The 16,925-nt window shown below is 43.8% G+C and overlaps 1 protein-coding gene across 1 annotated transcript in view; it reads right to left on the bottom strand.

Annotated features, from left to right (window-relative positions):
• fgf11a (fibroblast growth factor 11a) overlaps positions 1–15,940 on the bottom strand; it is a 46,860-nt gene extending 30,920 nt beyond the window's left edge. The window contains exon 1 of the mRNA XM_018744375.1: positions 15,141–15,940. Coding sequence (XP_018599891.1) covers positions 15,141–15,333 — 193 coding nt within the window. The 5' untranslated portion in view covers positions 15,334–15,940. The remainder of the gene's footprint in view (positions 1–15,140) is intronic.
• Positions 15,941–16,925: the final 985 nt, after the last annotated feature.

The raw sequence follows: 16,925 nt of genomic DNA, 5'->3' as shown, positions 1-16,925 counted from the left end.
CACACAAAACTACAGTGTGGGAACGAAGAGGACAGTGTGCATGTCTCAAAATTTTCTTTCATTTTTTTTTTTTTTATTTATACACTTTTTTAAGTGACATTGAACAGGTTACTTTTGTCTGCTTTCATTTAATCTATTAATTAAGCTGAGACATGAAAGCTGTGATCTGTAATTATCAGTGTAACAAATCTCAGCGGGACAGTTTGTCACAAGAAATGGGAACCTGCCCTACTTCCGCTGAGTGCATGATCAGGCTAGGCTGTGTGTGCATTGTGGGGATGTTCAGGCAAAGGCGATATAAAGAATATAAAGACATATACAAACAAAATGGGATACAATTTGCAATAAGCAGATATTTAAGGATTCTTGGGGCTGCAAGATGTACATACTTAAGAATATGCTGGGTACCATATGGAAAATATTCAAGAATACAGCAGGTTAAAATATAATACTCAGCAGGTACAAGTTATATATTCAACAGATTGAGCCGTGCAGCGCATATTAGGAATGCAATGAGTTATAATCAGCAACACTTGCTTTAGAATATGATTAGGAATTGTTTTAAGAATTTAATTTCAATCTTTAATATGTATTTAGGAATTTGGGAAGTTACAGTATGTACTATATGTTTACAAATACAATGGGTTTCATTAGTATGTTTAGTGTGCAGTACATGTTTAACACTGTAATGTGTTGCAGTTTACTGTATAGGTGTTGTAATACTTGGTATATTTAGGAAATAATTGGGCTACAATGTGTAGCAATTTTGGAATGTCCAATGGCTGTAAACAATACATATTTTGGAATTCTGTAGACTCAAAGTGCAATCCATGCTTAAGAATGTAATGAGTTTTGTTTGTAGTGAATGTATAAAAATTAAGTGGGTAGAGGAAATGACTCAGCCATGATTCCCAAAGGAAAAAAATGTTGCTTGCTGTGGGATGGTATAGAGTCAGCTTTGTGCTGCCTAAGTCTGATAAAAGTACTGCCTTTTTTGAGAAATACAAGATTCCATCGTTATCCAAAAACTTTGTCCTACTCAACAGTCTTCTAACTTGGAGAGACATTAAGAGATCCCGTTAGTGCTGGGAGCCTATCGTTATGGTTTCCTGTTGCTCTCAACCCAGATCTTCGCCATAACATAATTAAACTGGGCTCCAGAATTGGTTGACTAAAGAGGTGTTGGATATATCATATTTATTATGAGATTAAAACTATTCAGAAACAATTTTGACTTTACCAGTACAGACTTCTATAAATACCTACAACTACTTCACTTTATTGCAGCCCTGGAAAAGGATAAAAGACTGCAGAAAGAATCAGCTAAAGCTGAGAAATAACTAATTTCATCATACAATTTCAGAAGGATGATCACGTGGCGATCACTACACCAGGACGGAGAGGAGATGTGTTGTGCGTGTACTTTCCCTAGGTGAGCAGGACATCTGGCCCAGACTACACACCCCCTCCGCTATCAAATTTATAGCTGGAACTGAGAACCTTCATGCATGGGACCACCAAGCAGGCAGATATGGAAGAGCATAGCACTCTGGTTGGTGTGTAGGAAATGACATACATGAAGGCTGCTGAAGCCACTTGTTGCGAGCAGGGTTGCAGCAAACCAGAACCTAACCCAGCAACACAGGGCACAAGGCTAGAGGAGGAGGGGACACACCCAGGACAGGACGCCAGTCCATCGCAAGGCACCCCAAGCAAGATTCGAACCCCGCACCCACCAGAGAGCAAGACCCAGACAAACCCACTGCCCCATCACACCCTCCTCCATACATTGTGTTCTTGTGTAAATATGTGAATGACCATGTTAACTTTTCTTCCACTTGAAAAATCTACATGATAATGCAAAGGATTCTGGAATGTCTGGACACTCTTCTGAATCATATTAGATAGTGCTATATGATTATATCAGGGAAATACTGCAATATGTTGACTGTCTGCCCTAGTTCTATGTATGTGGATGTATTTGCCGTTTCTTGGTGAGCTGTTTTTGTCTCTGTATTGTTGTAACCCAGTGCTGTTCATAAAACAATTTAAAAATATTGCTTGCTATGCCATGAATCCAATCTCATGAAAAAATGGAGTGTTCTCATTCACTATGTGTTCTCTAATGTTTGGTTATTTCTTGTAAAATCCTCTCAGAAGCAATAAAATGAGAAATAAGACCTTTTAACCAATTAATTAGATTTTGGATGACCATACATTCCAAGATCTTACACTGCTACTTTTTTCACTGAGGAGAGCCTTTTAAAATGTGATTTATAGAGCTCATATTTTTTCACAGAGACAGTTTTTAGATTAAACATGATTATTTCTTGAGAGAAGAGTTTGAGATGTTTTAGAAAATGCTCAAAATGTCATCTTGGTTTACCACAGAAATGTGTCTAAGATGTGTAAAGCAGAAAAACCTGACATTTTGAGTGCAAAAAGCTTGCAATTAGGATATTACATACATTTGTTTTTAGAAACTGTCACAGCGCCATATTCCTGCGATTTAGATGGATCAGCAAGCTGTCCATTTAGTAGCAAAATTATTCAACATTTTTCAAACTTGCTGAATGACTTAAAACTACATCTTCAGCTCATAAAAATATTCTTCTGTACCTTTCCATTTTACCTTTCTTATCCTTTTTTAACACTGGTAATTTATATAGAATATTTTAAAGTGCTTACACATCATTGGTGCTGTAGGTGAAAAAAAAAAACAACTTTTGTCTTAACTTACCATCAAAAAATCATAAAGACATCTCGCAAAAATCAAAGGTTTATGCATAAAAACTTGTGGGAAAACATGCATTAATTTTAATTAGAAAATAGCAAAAACTAACATGGGCATTTCAACTAATATTTACCATTACTTACTAAATTACTTACTGAATAAACATGCATTTTTCACACTGAGGATTTCAGAGCTCATTTTCAATACTTGTCCAGTTATTATTTTCGCCATCAGTACCTATAAGCACTAATCATGCAGACTATCTTCAAAAGGTGATGGACTGATTAATTATTCATGGGATGCCAAAACCAGAAATTTACCGAACAGTCTGACAGGAAAAGCATCTCAAAGAATCGGCATCATGCAAATAAGTACAGAAATAACTGAAGAAGCACAAGCCACAAGACTAAGTTAATAAGTTGCTTTATGGAAGACAGATTAAGTTCATAAACAAACACAGCATGCAGGCAGTATCATCGCTACCCTGACTTGAGCAAGAACAAGAGTGACTGAGTGAATGAGTTAGTGAGTAGTATAAGTAATAAGAGTAAAAACAGTAGTATCATTTTATGGCTCTCACCAGTTCCCCTTATCCATTTGCATGTTTCTGGTACGAGAAGTGCAGTGTGCTACAATGTTTTACTTGCTGTCATGCTAAATTCTGTTCAGCCATGCGGTCCCTGTCCAACACAGACTGTTTGTGGACAGCAAATGCAAACAAGTCCTTTCGTTTTTGGCGGTGCCCAAAATACTGAAAAGCCACAAATACATTGTAAACTCCTTGTTTACGAACTCTTTAGAACGAGTGTCAAAAAACAAACACACGCAGGGGTTGCGGGGAGCCGGAGCCTAACCCGGCAACACAGGGCATAAAGCTAGAAGGGGAGGGGACGTACCCAGGACAGGACGCCAGTCCATCACAAGGCACCCCAAGCAGGACTCAAACCCCAGACCCACCAGAGAGCAGGACCCAGTCCAACCCACTGCACCACTGTGCCACCATGCTCCCCTCAAAAACCACTATTCATCATATTACTTTGAAAAGCATGTATGGTGCAGCGTGGCTATTTTTCCAGTGTTGAAAATACAAGGCTATAAGTAATATCTGTAATAACTTAATAAGGTCTTTAGTGCCAGCCCATTTAGGCTTGTAGCTTCTTCCCATCTATACTGTGGAATCACACTACCCTCATTTATATTTCAGAAACTAAAAATCCGGTAAAAGGAATAAGTATTATTTCATGGAGCATTTACTATTTTGCTAAACATTCGACTACACTAGAATGTTACTTATAAATCAGTGCGGTCTTTGTGTGTTAAAGAACACTGCAGGACGTGTGTGCAGTATGTGCAGTTTAGGAACTTTGGCCACCCTTAATCATATGGTGCCTTCAATGTGAGAGACTCAGGTTTGATTCTTGCCATGGGCTGTCCCCAACCATGTTGTCACCTTGGTGACTACAGCAGGATGTAACACGAGCTTGGGAAAATATAAGTAGGAAATAAACCAATGAGGAAATTATGCAGAATCTGAACCTTGGCTTGGCAGCCAGCACTAATCTGCCTGGAGACGAAGGTGGGGACACTGGGAAGTTCCACAGAGGAGGACACAGAGTACGTAGTGATCTAAGAGAAATGTTGGTAGTGTGGTGTGTATGTGTGTGTGTGTTGCTGTTTTCAGTGTGGAAGGCTGTGGAACATTCTGAGTGAAGTGGCTACCATGCACTGCATAGTCTCCCACGTTGGGTTGTAGCCCATACTCGACCTCTTTCAAGTGCGACAGATTACTGCGAAACCGTAGTACCCATTTACCCTGAAACTAGAACGGTACTTTCCAAGTTCCACACCAAGCTCTTGTTGGCTTGATGTTTCATGCAGTGGAAGCACATGTATGCAGTACTGTTTCCAAAAGTAAGAATTTGATTTCCAGGAACCTGAGCCTCTGTTACACATCAGTTCGCCGCAACACAATGCTTTGTCAGTATGACATATCGTACGTTGCATAAATACAGAAAAGTACAGAGTACAATAGAAAAGTTAGCAATTATAAGGTTAAGTGCATTTCTCTCTCTCTCGCTCTCGCTCTGCTTTTCGCTCTCCCTCTGTCTTTCCTTCTTCCCTCATTCTCTTTCTATCTCACTTACTTCACGCTGGAGGTCGAGCGCAATCTGTCCTTGTCAGGTTTAATCAAAGTATCTACAAATTCCATTTCAGTTGTTGTGTGCAAGCGGCCATTAAGGTGTTCATTTCCCTGAGTTCCTAAATGCTGTAGCGTAATGTCCTTTTTGCCTTATTTCCTTGCTTTCCTTTCACGAGGAGAAAGGACTTCCTGATGTGGAGTTTACGCCACCCCAGGCTGTCGCTCCATGGGGTGACGCTACAGCAACGTTCTCCCCTAAAGATCTTACATTTCACAGATGGACTCCCGCCATACCCCTTTACACTTGGGTGTAAAGACCCTTTATTTTAATTAGCAAAATCTTATTATCAATACAATTTCAGCTTCTACTGATATAATATTTTCTGATTTTATTAAAATTATTTATTGATATGATGATCTCTCTGTTGGATTGATGCTTAACCTCTAACACACTTGGAAGCACTTGTTAAATTTTTACGCTGCAATTTCTGCAGCAGTTGTTGTGCGATGTTAACAGGGGCATTCCTGGGATTTGAACTTCCACCCTTGCAGTCGCCACCTCAGTTTTTAAGACTTTTTCAGACTAGTGCACAGAAAGTATTGCTTTAAAAAGTTACATTTTGCCCCGGCGATGAGCTGAGATTCAAGGTTATTTTTTTCCTACACCAAGGAAAATCCCCAGCTCCTTATTTCTGCATTTTATTAAAATTCTGGCACACTCTAGAATAACCACAAGGGTTTTTCCGCAAGGTAAGGTATTTTAGCGTAATTCTGAGTTTCCTGCACTTGCACAGCTTTTATGAAAATAACAAGCTTCTGCAAATTTGCACTCACCCTGTATCCTAAATATAACGCCACACAAGGAGGACACATGGAGTAAACTACAGTTCAGATCACAGTTTTGTTTACTGCTCTTCATGTCGGAGGGGGGGACTGAGGCATGAAATGCAACAAAGCCTCGCTTTCCACAGTGTGTGATCCAATAACGGAAGTCTGTAGGCATAAACTGTTCTTTTCTCTTCCTCTCCTTTTGTGTCCCTACTGTTCTGATGAGAACCAAAAGTGAAGGATGCATGCGTGTTTCAGAAGGACCAGAAGGTGACTTCGAAGGTCACACACCAGTGTACTCCTGGCATAAGATGTTAATCCCACCAACAGCTGCGTAGTTTCTTCATCACTGTCTCTACACCGTCACCGTCGTCACCGTTCACGCCACTGTTGTCTGCGCCACTGTGCACCTCCGCTGGAGTCGCATCTCTTTGGCATTTACATGTAAATCGGTCTCTAAGCTGCCGAGTACCGAGTACTATTATGCTGCGGGTGCTTTTGGAATTTGACCTAAATTTCTACAAAACTTGATACAAATGACTTATGTTAACATTTAAAGTCAACATTTAAATTTAGTCCAGTTGCTTAATGTGCCGCAGCCACTCTTTCCTGATGCTTTTTTCTGATTTTCGTGATCAACTGGGATTCACATTAGTGTAAACATACAGCAGACTTTACCAAACCGTTACTGCCACTAAACGCTAAACACACTGCAGCTGCAGTGACTACATGTACATGATGTTCTGTGGAAATACTATAGTTATAAGTGAAGTTCTGACTCATCATAATACTGTTTCAGCGTGTCTGTTGGACTCAATATGAGTGTTTGTGATTTTGTTAGTGTTGGTGTGTCTACGTGTATGAGGGTGTCCATGGATCTGTGCGTGTGTGTGTGTGTGTGTGTTTGCATGCACATACTATGTGCTCGAGTATGAGTGAGTTCAGCTGTGTGTTCGCCTGCAGTGCTTCTACTGGCAATCCGTCCATGTGGCATAGCGATTAGAGTCGCCGCGTCTGGCCGCAGAGTTTGCTGGTTTACGTCTACCTCCTGCTGGAATACCCTTGAGCAAGGCACTTACCCTAAAACAGTAAAAATTAGCTGTATAAATGGGCAAATCACTGTTAGCTGCTTTGGAGAAAAGTGTCAGCTAAATGAATAAATGTACAAGTAATCAATAAGCTCTTGTTCAGTGCAGGGTCGTGATGGTCCAAAGTGTATGCCATAAGTGCAGGGTGCACCCTGAGCACGATGCCATTCCGCTGCGCTTGACCAACTCACCTGAAACACATGTCCTTGAACTCTTCTTCATTATATGACCGCTGAACTGTAGTGTTACTTTATTAGATGCTCCTGAGCCATTTCCTCTATTACCGCACTACACTGGTGTGTTTTCGATGGTGGTATTTTTAAGGGAAACCCTGCCGCACACATATGCGTGTGAGAGAGGATGTGTTTATGGGGGGCACTGGAATCACTCAGGCATCCCTCCACTGAGAGAGACTGATGGCACATTAAAGTGAAAGACGTGTCACACCCCTCTCCCTCCACTCTGCAGGGAAGCCAGGAGCAGGTGGCTTGGCACTGCAGTCAGCAATGCGCCCCAGCCAGCATCCCCCCCAACACACACAGAGACACCTACACAATCATGAATGCACTTAAGTTAAAAACATGAAAGCTGTAAAAAAGAAAAAAAAAAGTGTTGATACTTTTAGTTCTTTTACCCTACAAGACTTTACATTTCTTTATACGCTTTCATTGTTTAAAAAGTGCCCATAAAGTTAGGGAAATGTACGCACAGAAACTGTGATGCCCAAACACACGGGATATCAACTAACACACAATGACACAACTTCAGGGATTCGTTGTTGCACGTGTGCATCACTGCCATACCTGCCATACCTCTCACCACTAATTGCACCAGTGCCGCATCTAGACAAAGAGTGCATTCAGATCTGGTCCTACCGGCTGTCCAAAGGGAAAAAAATGGATGACCTCCCCGGCTGTGAACAGTTTCGTTAAAAGTCTTGCCTCATTGATTTTCCTTTGCCACCCACGAAACATTGGACAGATATTTCAGCATTAGGAGAAATGCAAACATGGCCATCAGTCACAAGAGATGGGGCTCGGATGAGACAGGGGATGGGGGTGATGATGAATGACATAGACACTGCTAGGATAGCCTCCGCAACACCAGCATGAAACAGGGATGTTTGGCTTCCACCACATCCTCATGAGTATAAAGCGCCCCACTTTGTGCATTGCCAAAGGTACCTCTGACAGCCTGGAGGGAAAACTACCCTTTTCTCGCTACCCATCTCTACCTTCTCCTCAGTCATCTTCCTCTCAGTGCAAACATTTATCAGGGAACAAGCTCCACGTGGCTCATCACATCCCGCAAAAGCATTCCAAAGGATCTGGGGTTTGTCTAAAGCCCGGGGTCTGGCTCAGGAGCGCTTGCCGAGAAGTAATCCGGGCCACTTTGACCACTGACCCGGTACAGGGGCATCGACAAGCACTCAAGCTCAGCGGCATGTGAGCTGGCAAGTGAGTTAGGGGGTGGCCTCCATCAGGCGAGTATACTGCCCCTCTGCAATGCCGCTCCGTCTGCAGTGCCTCATACACCTGCTATCTCCAATCCCCGATGCCCCTTTGGCCCCACTCCTGGGGGGTCCACTAATGCCCGAGGCAGGTGTGAACGCTCTCAGGAATACCCAGTTTATAAACAGAGCAACATGTCAGGGACACATTGTTGAGGGGGTTCATTCCCCGCTGGCTGCGAGGACGGCTGACAGGCACACGCCGAGCACCTTTCAATTAGGAGTGCAACCGTACACCTCCATTCCCTCTTACTGTCACCCAGCTGCATGCTTCTGCGCTAAGCATATGATCCTGTGCTGCAAACCTAGGATTTCCTGCCAAAGGGCCAGTTTACCAAGCAGCCTGTGGGACAAACACGGCAATCTAATGGAAAACACGCTAGAAACGTCAAACAACAATCTTACTCACGCATCAGAAAAATTGTGCTAAATCTGCGATGAATATATTCTGGATGAAAAGGCTGATACTGCAATTAAGGTGCGCGGAGCGGTGTCTTCGGTAATAACTGGTCCTGCAGAAACTGTGCACGACACCCAGTGAGGCCAGCTAGGACAAGCGTCTTGGCATCTCACCTGGAAGCTAAGAAATAGCAGGTACGGTAATTCTGACAGAGGAGCCGCTTGCGTGAGCGTCTTAGCTTTCCTCCCGACAGTAGAAACGGCTGCAGGGCAAGGAAGGGAGAAGAACGATGACAACAACGCCACTGATCTGGGTTTGCGAGGCTCAGGAGAAGCCAGTTATGTCAGATAACGAGAAATAAAGCAGAACAGCAGGCTGTGCGCCTCCCTGAGCTGCACCATCGCTCTCGAACGGGCGGAAACACACAGACACCAATATGAGTCCATGACAACCGCCCATGTGAGAAAACAAGCGCAGTAGTCGCCAGCAGGGGTGATACCCTCTGGATTACAAATCTACTCAAGCAGGGGGAAAAAAAAAGAAAAAACAAATAAAGCGGGAAGTGTGACTCAGTAAATTCCAGAATCTCCGAGCTGATACCATAATGGCATTGGAAAGGAGCCGTAAATTTAAGACTTTGCGAGAAGCAATTACTGGCGCTTAACAAACCTTTTGTCAGAATTGAAATCCTGCCACAGAACCCAAAGGTCCCTCGCTCAGAGAGCAATAAAACCCATGCCGGTGTAATGTAATGTCACACTGGTGGCTTTCCTGTCTAATGACAGCCATGAGGTAATATAATTTGCAAACCATACAGGTGCCCAAAATGTACCTGCTGGAGGCGGCAAGGTGGGAGTGTGGGCGTGGGGGGTGCTCTCTCTGCTAGATGCCTAAAGTCATCAGACATAGGCCTTCCCATCGGGGCTGATTCTGGCTGAAAAGTGTCGCTGTGTCCCCACCGGGCTTGGCTACCCTGGGGGGAGTCACACAGGGGGGTGGGGCAGTCCAATCCAAAATGAGACACGAGCTCCAGGCACCTCATTCCTCACAGGACACATTCCCTTCAAATCATCTCCCAAAGGTGGAAAAAAGCCACTGCATAACAATTCTCGTGGCCGGGCGAAAATGGAAATCTCCCCAGGTATTTGGTGCCTTCAGGGGAGGACTGGGTCACGTAGTCCAGCATTCACAAACCCCACTGTAATGCGTCTGTTACCATCCTTTTATTTGGCACACATTTGTACATGAAGAACATCTGTAGTTAATTTTCCACATTTATGTTAGTGTAGGCAGTGAGTGTCCGCTATGCGCTGTTTTGCAGATTTGTCATTCTTTGTCTGTGACAATGTCTCACCATGAAATACTTCTGCTGTACAGATACATCACTGGACCCACAGAGCGATACACAGTACCTTGCTGTAACGTCCATTTTAACTTGAAATGGAAAGTTACCGAAAACAAAAGCAAGAGTTTCCTAGCATATTTTTACTTCATAGTTATTTAGAGTTGTTGCCTTGCGATGTAAGGTTGCAGGATCAAATCCCCTCTCCTCCTTTAGTACCCTTGAGCAAGGTGCTATCATAGAATTGCTTCCCTTCAAAAACGACCAGTTAAGCAACTGTAAGTAACTCAATACGCAAACCAAATAAGCTGCCTCCGAGAAAGGAACAAGCTCAGTGAATAAAAATAATAAGAAAAATCAAAGAAAGTTACTGAAGAGAATACTTTATGGGCACATCTTTTACAATACAGTAGTGCATGTGTTCTCTATAGCAATGAGGAGACACATTTTTTGCCTCCTGCTACTATTGTATTTGAATCACTGTGCCATTAAAATATGCACAGTATCCTAATACATTTTCTCACTGTAAAAATCATCCATTATTTTAAAATAACTTTGGTATCTGGTTGTAAGAATTTATGGTTTTTAGGTACTGACTGATAATGATGTGAGTAGCAGACTGGGGAAAAAATTAGCAACACTCACTTCACATTAACAGTGTCTTCCATTATTTCTTTAGGGGAAAATGTTCCCTTTGTATTTTGTTTCCCTGTAAGAAACACTTTTTTGGTTCACGTTACATTTGTATGTCTCTATTACCTTGTTCAAGGGTGCAGCATCTGAACCTACAGCTGTGGTCACCATTCTTTAGGTGCTACACCTGTATTTTACCTGCTTTACTTATTATGTAGGTCTTTTCCATGTCATTGACACAGTAATCTGGGTTATCACACAGAGTACACAGTTAAGGTTCAAATCCCATAAGGGGGCCTTGCTGTTAGGGGTCTAAGATTTTAATCAAATTAGAAAAAAAAAAAAAAAACTGCTTTGGTTTTATATTTAGCTACATAATTTAAGATGTGTTGGATGAAAGTTTGATGCGCGTGTGGGGGAACCACTGGCTCGTTTTTGATGACCTGCTGGGAACAGGACCTGTTTGGCCATTCCTTTACCTGGGCAGGCAGAAATGTCCGAATCTCACTTGGTCACAGAAAAGAGGATGCTATTGATAAATCACTATAGTTTAATGAGGCGTATTGATCGAGCTAAATGAATCACGGAATAACAATGAAGTGCGTGAATGCTTCTCTGCTCTGAGTGGTGAGGATCTGGTGGCAGGCCATCGCTCTTTCGCACACTCTGAGGGACTGTGCGTAAAGTGAGGAAAGGACAAAGAAAGAGGGTGTGGCAGCAGAGGGTCCAGCATCCCCATCCTCTTTCATGAAGCCCGACAAAATGTGCATTACAGTCTAAACCAGTGGTATTCCTCTCCTCGCTTTTTAAGAAGATGAAATTTCCTCTTCCCATTGATGATGAGATACAGTCGCTACAAAAAAAATACCACAACATAAGATAATTTTACATTAATATTCCTCATGTTAACCCTTACCCTTTCATTTTCTCTCTTTTATGTTTTAATGGATGGGATGACCTTGCTAACAAATGAATGTGGCTGCCATGATTGGACATCATTAGCGTCAATCTGGAGGCTCATTTGCGTGACGGAGTAGAGAGAAACTGAAGCCAGTGGCAGCTGACGGTGTGACACGTGAGGGTCAGTACGGCGCTGCTGTCAGGTGACAATTCCTTCAAACAGGTCAACGGCCAGGAGGTTGGAGTCTGGGGTGGGTAGCTCTGACCACGCTGGTGAGCATGGTTATCCAGCTTTGGCAAAGGAGTACGCGGTTGGCTGTAGACGTTACCCATCTTGCCCTGCTACATACTGCCATGGTGCTTTCAAATGACCTCACCTTATGGACATCCTCATATAAAGAGTCTTATACAGTGAAATGACCACACACCATGACACACTTAGAAACACACACATAAACATTCATATATGCACACACATACTACCCATTTCTATATTACTTACTCAAACACATGGCACTATGGGAGAGACATGTTAAGATACACGCTGCTCATATCATTACTCAAGCTTGAAATCGCCCTCTCAGTCGCACACAAAGGACACACACATCGTGTAAAAAAATCAGTGATCTGATTCTCTCTTCTGTCACAAGGCTTGTACCTCACTATGCAGCACTACAAAGAATTATTCCAGCCTGCATACATGAAATGTGCTTAAAATCCCACTGATAGACTGTGCCCTCTTTTTTATTATTTGCTTTATTGTCATCGTTTACTGTTCATACTTACATTTACATTTATTCATTGAGCAGATGCTTTTCTCCAAAGTGACGTACATCTCATAGGAAATACAACGTGTGCATTACATTAGGAGAAAGAGAGACATAGATGCAGACGTGTGATTCTTAAGTGCGGTTAATTTCTTTCCACCATATGAACCAATGTTCATCACACGAATAGCTGCATAACTTTATTAGAATATCCACAATTCCTGATCACCTTCCTTGTAATTTTCTTTTTTTTTTTGGAGATACATATCACCATTTACGTTACATTACAGGAGTAGCTGCGCAAAGCTGCGTATACCTACTGTCATGTACCTATTATGCCTTTTATCATAATATTGTTTCTTTTGTATTCTGTTCATTCTTCCATACATTACTGTGAATTGCACTTTACAGAAATTTCTGGAATAAAAGCAGCCCTGTAAACTCGGTAAAATTCCACAGAAGAAAAAGAGGCTGAAAGGTTTTCGACGGTTATTGTTTTCGGCATGAGCTGATGAGTAAGTTTTAGGATGAATTAGAAGACGGAAAAAAAGACGTGCAGGTGAGGACATGGAGCAGGGACACAAGCCACACACATCGTAACGCGTCGTGAAATTCCATAGGAACAGTAATAAACCATTTTTAAGCTTTATTGTGCCTCATCACTGAGAACCTCAAATCTGGAAAAGATCAATTCCATAACCATATGCCCTTCTAAATGAAAATGACCGTGATTATTTGGAAACCTTCGGAAGACGGCATGTCAGTGCAGTTCCTTGCAGCTCTCATTCGTTTGACTCATTTCATTCTCTCTAGGGTCTGTGTGTGCATCATTTCTGAAGACCCCTAACTGAGTGAGTACAAGTGGTGCAAGGTTCCCCCATCGAACACGCTGAGGTTGAGAAGGGCTCCTAGACCACAAAAGCACACGGGCAGAGGCCAACACGGGGCACACTCAGCAAGTAAACACATATCATGCCATGAGAACGACATGGATAATCCCCTGAAACATGCTGCTCGCATTCTGCTGACAAGCAACATCATGTTTCCACAGGGCGAGGAAGGCCGGCAAGGTCAGAAAAATACCAGCCAGAATTTCCCTAATGAAAGAATATAACTACGATTCCACAATAGCGCATTATCGGAGTATGCATGGGTGTGTATGTGCTTGGGGCTGGGAGAAGCAAGCAAATAATCTGTACTGGTCACTGTTTTGGCTACAGGGTCATTACTACATTTCTCTCGGATAACAACAGCGTTATGTTGTGTGGCATGGCAGTTTCCACTATAATTACCGTGATGAACTTGGCACAGAGGGGTCATTAACATCCCGCCTCGCTGCAGACTGAGCAGCCTGGCACCGGACAGCTCCACCGTGCACGACGCTTCCTCTTAAAATGAGCATGTGAACCCCAGCAGCAGCAGGGCAAGGCTTCGGGAGGGAGCCGCAATTCCAGAAAAGTAAAGCGTGCACGTATGCAAAGACGCTGATCTATTTCAACAGTAAAAACGATCAAAAACAAATGATGGTGAAAAAATGGAAGTTATTTACATTTTTCTTTTATTACCTGATTCATTTGTTTAATTCGCCCCATGTTCCATATTTCCTTCAGCTGTTTATTGTTTATTTATTTGTTTCTTTGCTCAATTATGTTTTTTTTTAGTGGTAGAAGTAGTAGTAGTTATAATGGAATTACTACATATGCTAAATTCCATGTGCATGTGGCCAAGGTATATTAATATTTTTGCCATTATGTCTGGATAATTTGTTGGTGCTTGTCTTGGGGAAGGGTTTTTCTCAAGAACAAGACAGTAGCCCTCCTTCTATATGTTGAACTGAAACCTGAAATCCTGCATCTATTTCTGTAACTTGTAGGCTTTAGATTTTGTTCACCACACACTTGAAAAGGGTGTGCAAAGAATCACAGCATCCCGGGCTCCTAAACCAAATTTAGCCTGACTGCTGTGTGGAGTAATTCAGCAACGGTGAAGACAAACCACATTACAAGGATACACAACCTATTACTCAACACCTCCCTCTGTTGTCGAGAGCAAGGCCCAGGGCAAATCCGCTGAACTATAAAAAAAAAAGAGTCCCATTTTACGCAAAGCACAAAGAATTATTATGCTTCGTGACAAAACGGTTTTGAACATCTGGGGCCATAGGACTGTCTCCAATGGCATAATCATGCAGCAGGAGAACTTGGCCAGACCTTCATGGCACTACGTGAAGCTCCTCTTTGTTCAAATCGGTAACAAATAAACCATTTTGTCTGATTCATACTTGCACAGTTAACTTGTCTCCATGCAGACTTGTGCACCCAATGCGTGTTATCTCTTCACTCTACGTGACATACAAGAATCATAAATGCAGTTCCAGCATCTTTATATGGCAGTGAAATACGATGACACATGTCAAGTTCATTCTGTGAACATAAAACAGGCCAGCTGTCCAAAGCATGATGTTACTGAGATGATACACAGCGCAATAATCATTCTCATCACAGTTTGGTTAAAACAGGGATCGTGAAAAATTGTTCGTTTTTTCTTTTCCACATATGCAGTGCAACTTTTCATCTTGTGTCATTTCAGATAAGTCTGCTCCAGCTAAAGCCACCAAGATGCCCTGCATTGGCTCTTCTACAGGTGTTATAGTGAGGACTCATGATGAAGGCCAGTCTCACGCTATGATTGTGCTTCACTGCAACATGTCTCATTGAACTCTGCATGGCCCAGATGGTTCCTTCTCACTAACTTTAAGTGGACACAGCTCGGAGAAGTGCACCGAACAGGGGACTCACCGGGTCTCTTCTCCAGCCTCCTGCCACGGCTGCCGCACAGCCGCACCTTGGAGATGAGCACGAGGATCTGCTTCTGGCACAAGGACTTGTTGCTCTTGGGGCAAGGCTTGCGCTTGCTGGAGACTTGTCTGTTGACCTGAGGGTCCTTCACCTCCCTTCGCTGGCGGATCAAGGAGCTGGCTAGTGCAGCCATGTCTGCCCCCCAGGCGGCCCCGTGGCCACCCCAGGAAAACAATGAGGGGCCTCAAGGGCCTGGTAGGTAGAGTCTCTGAGCGATCCCACACTTTATGGTAAGGGTTAGGGTTGAACGTCTCAGGAAGGTAAAAAAAAGGGAAGTAGTTGGCTGTTTCTGAGTGGGGTTCTGGCCTAAAGCATAACCGCTCTACCCCCCTCCCCCCACGGCTGCAAAACCAAAGAGAAAGAAAAAAGACCCACCATGAAGTCACATTTTCTGGAGAAAAGGGAGGCAACGGGGAATGAAGACACCAGGGTGCATGTGGGAATCGGGTCCCAGTGTTCGTCCAGGGTCCCCCTGCCCGTCGTCCCAGGTCCAGGACCTCGGCACCTTCAGCACTCAGCTGCAAAGTTGAAGAGCATTGTGGTCAAAACCATCTCAGAGAGACTTCATGAACGGGCTGGCAGATCGCGCACCAGCAGCTGCGAGGGGCCGGGGCTTCATAACAGTGCCACCGTAACACTTCAATTAAAGCAGAGAAAAAAAACTGATCGTTCAAAGAGCCTGAATGAAAAGGTCAGGCTCACAGCTTGTGTCGGATTCCAAACTTTCTCCCGCCCCCCCAAACTCCCTCCCCACCCTGAAAAAGGATGACGGAAACAAACGAAGAGAAGGAAAATTAGCCCTGGCTCTCACATCCAGAAAGGGGGATGACCGAAGGTTGGGAAAGTCGGAAAGTGACGGAAGGATGTAGGGTCAATGCCTGACCCAAAGTCCCTCGTCAGCATGGCTCCCCCACCTACCCCTCCTCAGGGCTTTTGTACATTCCAGCGGAAGGCAGAGGTGACATTGATGAGCGCGGAAGATGAAGGAGAGTGAGCGGCGAGGCACCACTCTCAGCCAGTGGGGCTGAAGCAGCAGGCAACAACTCTCTCCGGCGAGTTCTTACAGCATCCGATTGTCCTTCAGAGTGAGCGAGGCAGCAAGCGAGAGGAGGGAGCGATCGAGAGGAGGGAGCTGAAGCAGCTGATGGATGGAGGGAGGTGAGTTCAGGAAGAGCTCTGTGCTGGAGGTGACGGCGCTAGCAGCGGAGCCGCTCGTGTCTTCCCTTCACCTGCAGCCTTCAGCTGCCGATCATCGGCAGACGGGTAGAGCCGCTCCTGAGTCTTCACGTTCTGCTCGCACTTCCTCTCCACGGCAGAAGCTGTGTGTGTGTGTGTGTGTGTGTGTGTGTGTGTGTGTGTGTGTGTGTGTGTGTGTGTGTCAGTGTGTGAGAGTCTGTATGTCCATGGGTTTCTTTCTGCCTCTGGGATTGTTCTCTGTTCCACTGTGTGTGTGTCTGTGTGTATGTGTGACTCCCCTTCTCCTGCTTTGCTGCTCAGAGTGTATCACAGAGCACCGGACACATGCTTTACACACTCTCCCTGTGTGTGTGTGTGTGTGTGTGTGTGTGTGTGTGTGTGTCTGTTTGCGTGTGTGTGTGTGTGTGTGTGTGTGTGTGTGTGTGTGTGTGTGTGTATGTGTGTGAAAACCCTCCCTCCTGCTGTCCCTCCCTCTGACTGTGTCACTCCAGAGCCCTCCTTCTCTCTCTCTCTCTCTCTCTCTCTCTC

This window comes from Scleropages formosus, chromosome 13 (genome assembly GCF_900964775.1).
Source record: "Scleropages formosus chromosome 13, fSclFor1.1, whole genome shotgun sequence".
Classification (NCBI taxonomy): Eukaryota; Metazoa; Chordata; class Actinopteri; order Osteoglossiformes; family Osteoglossidae; genus Scleropages; species Scleropages formosus.
This window is presented reverse-complemented; position numbering and strand designations above follow the sequence as displayed.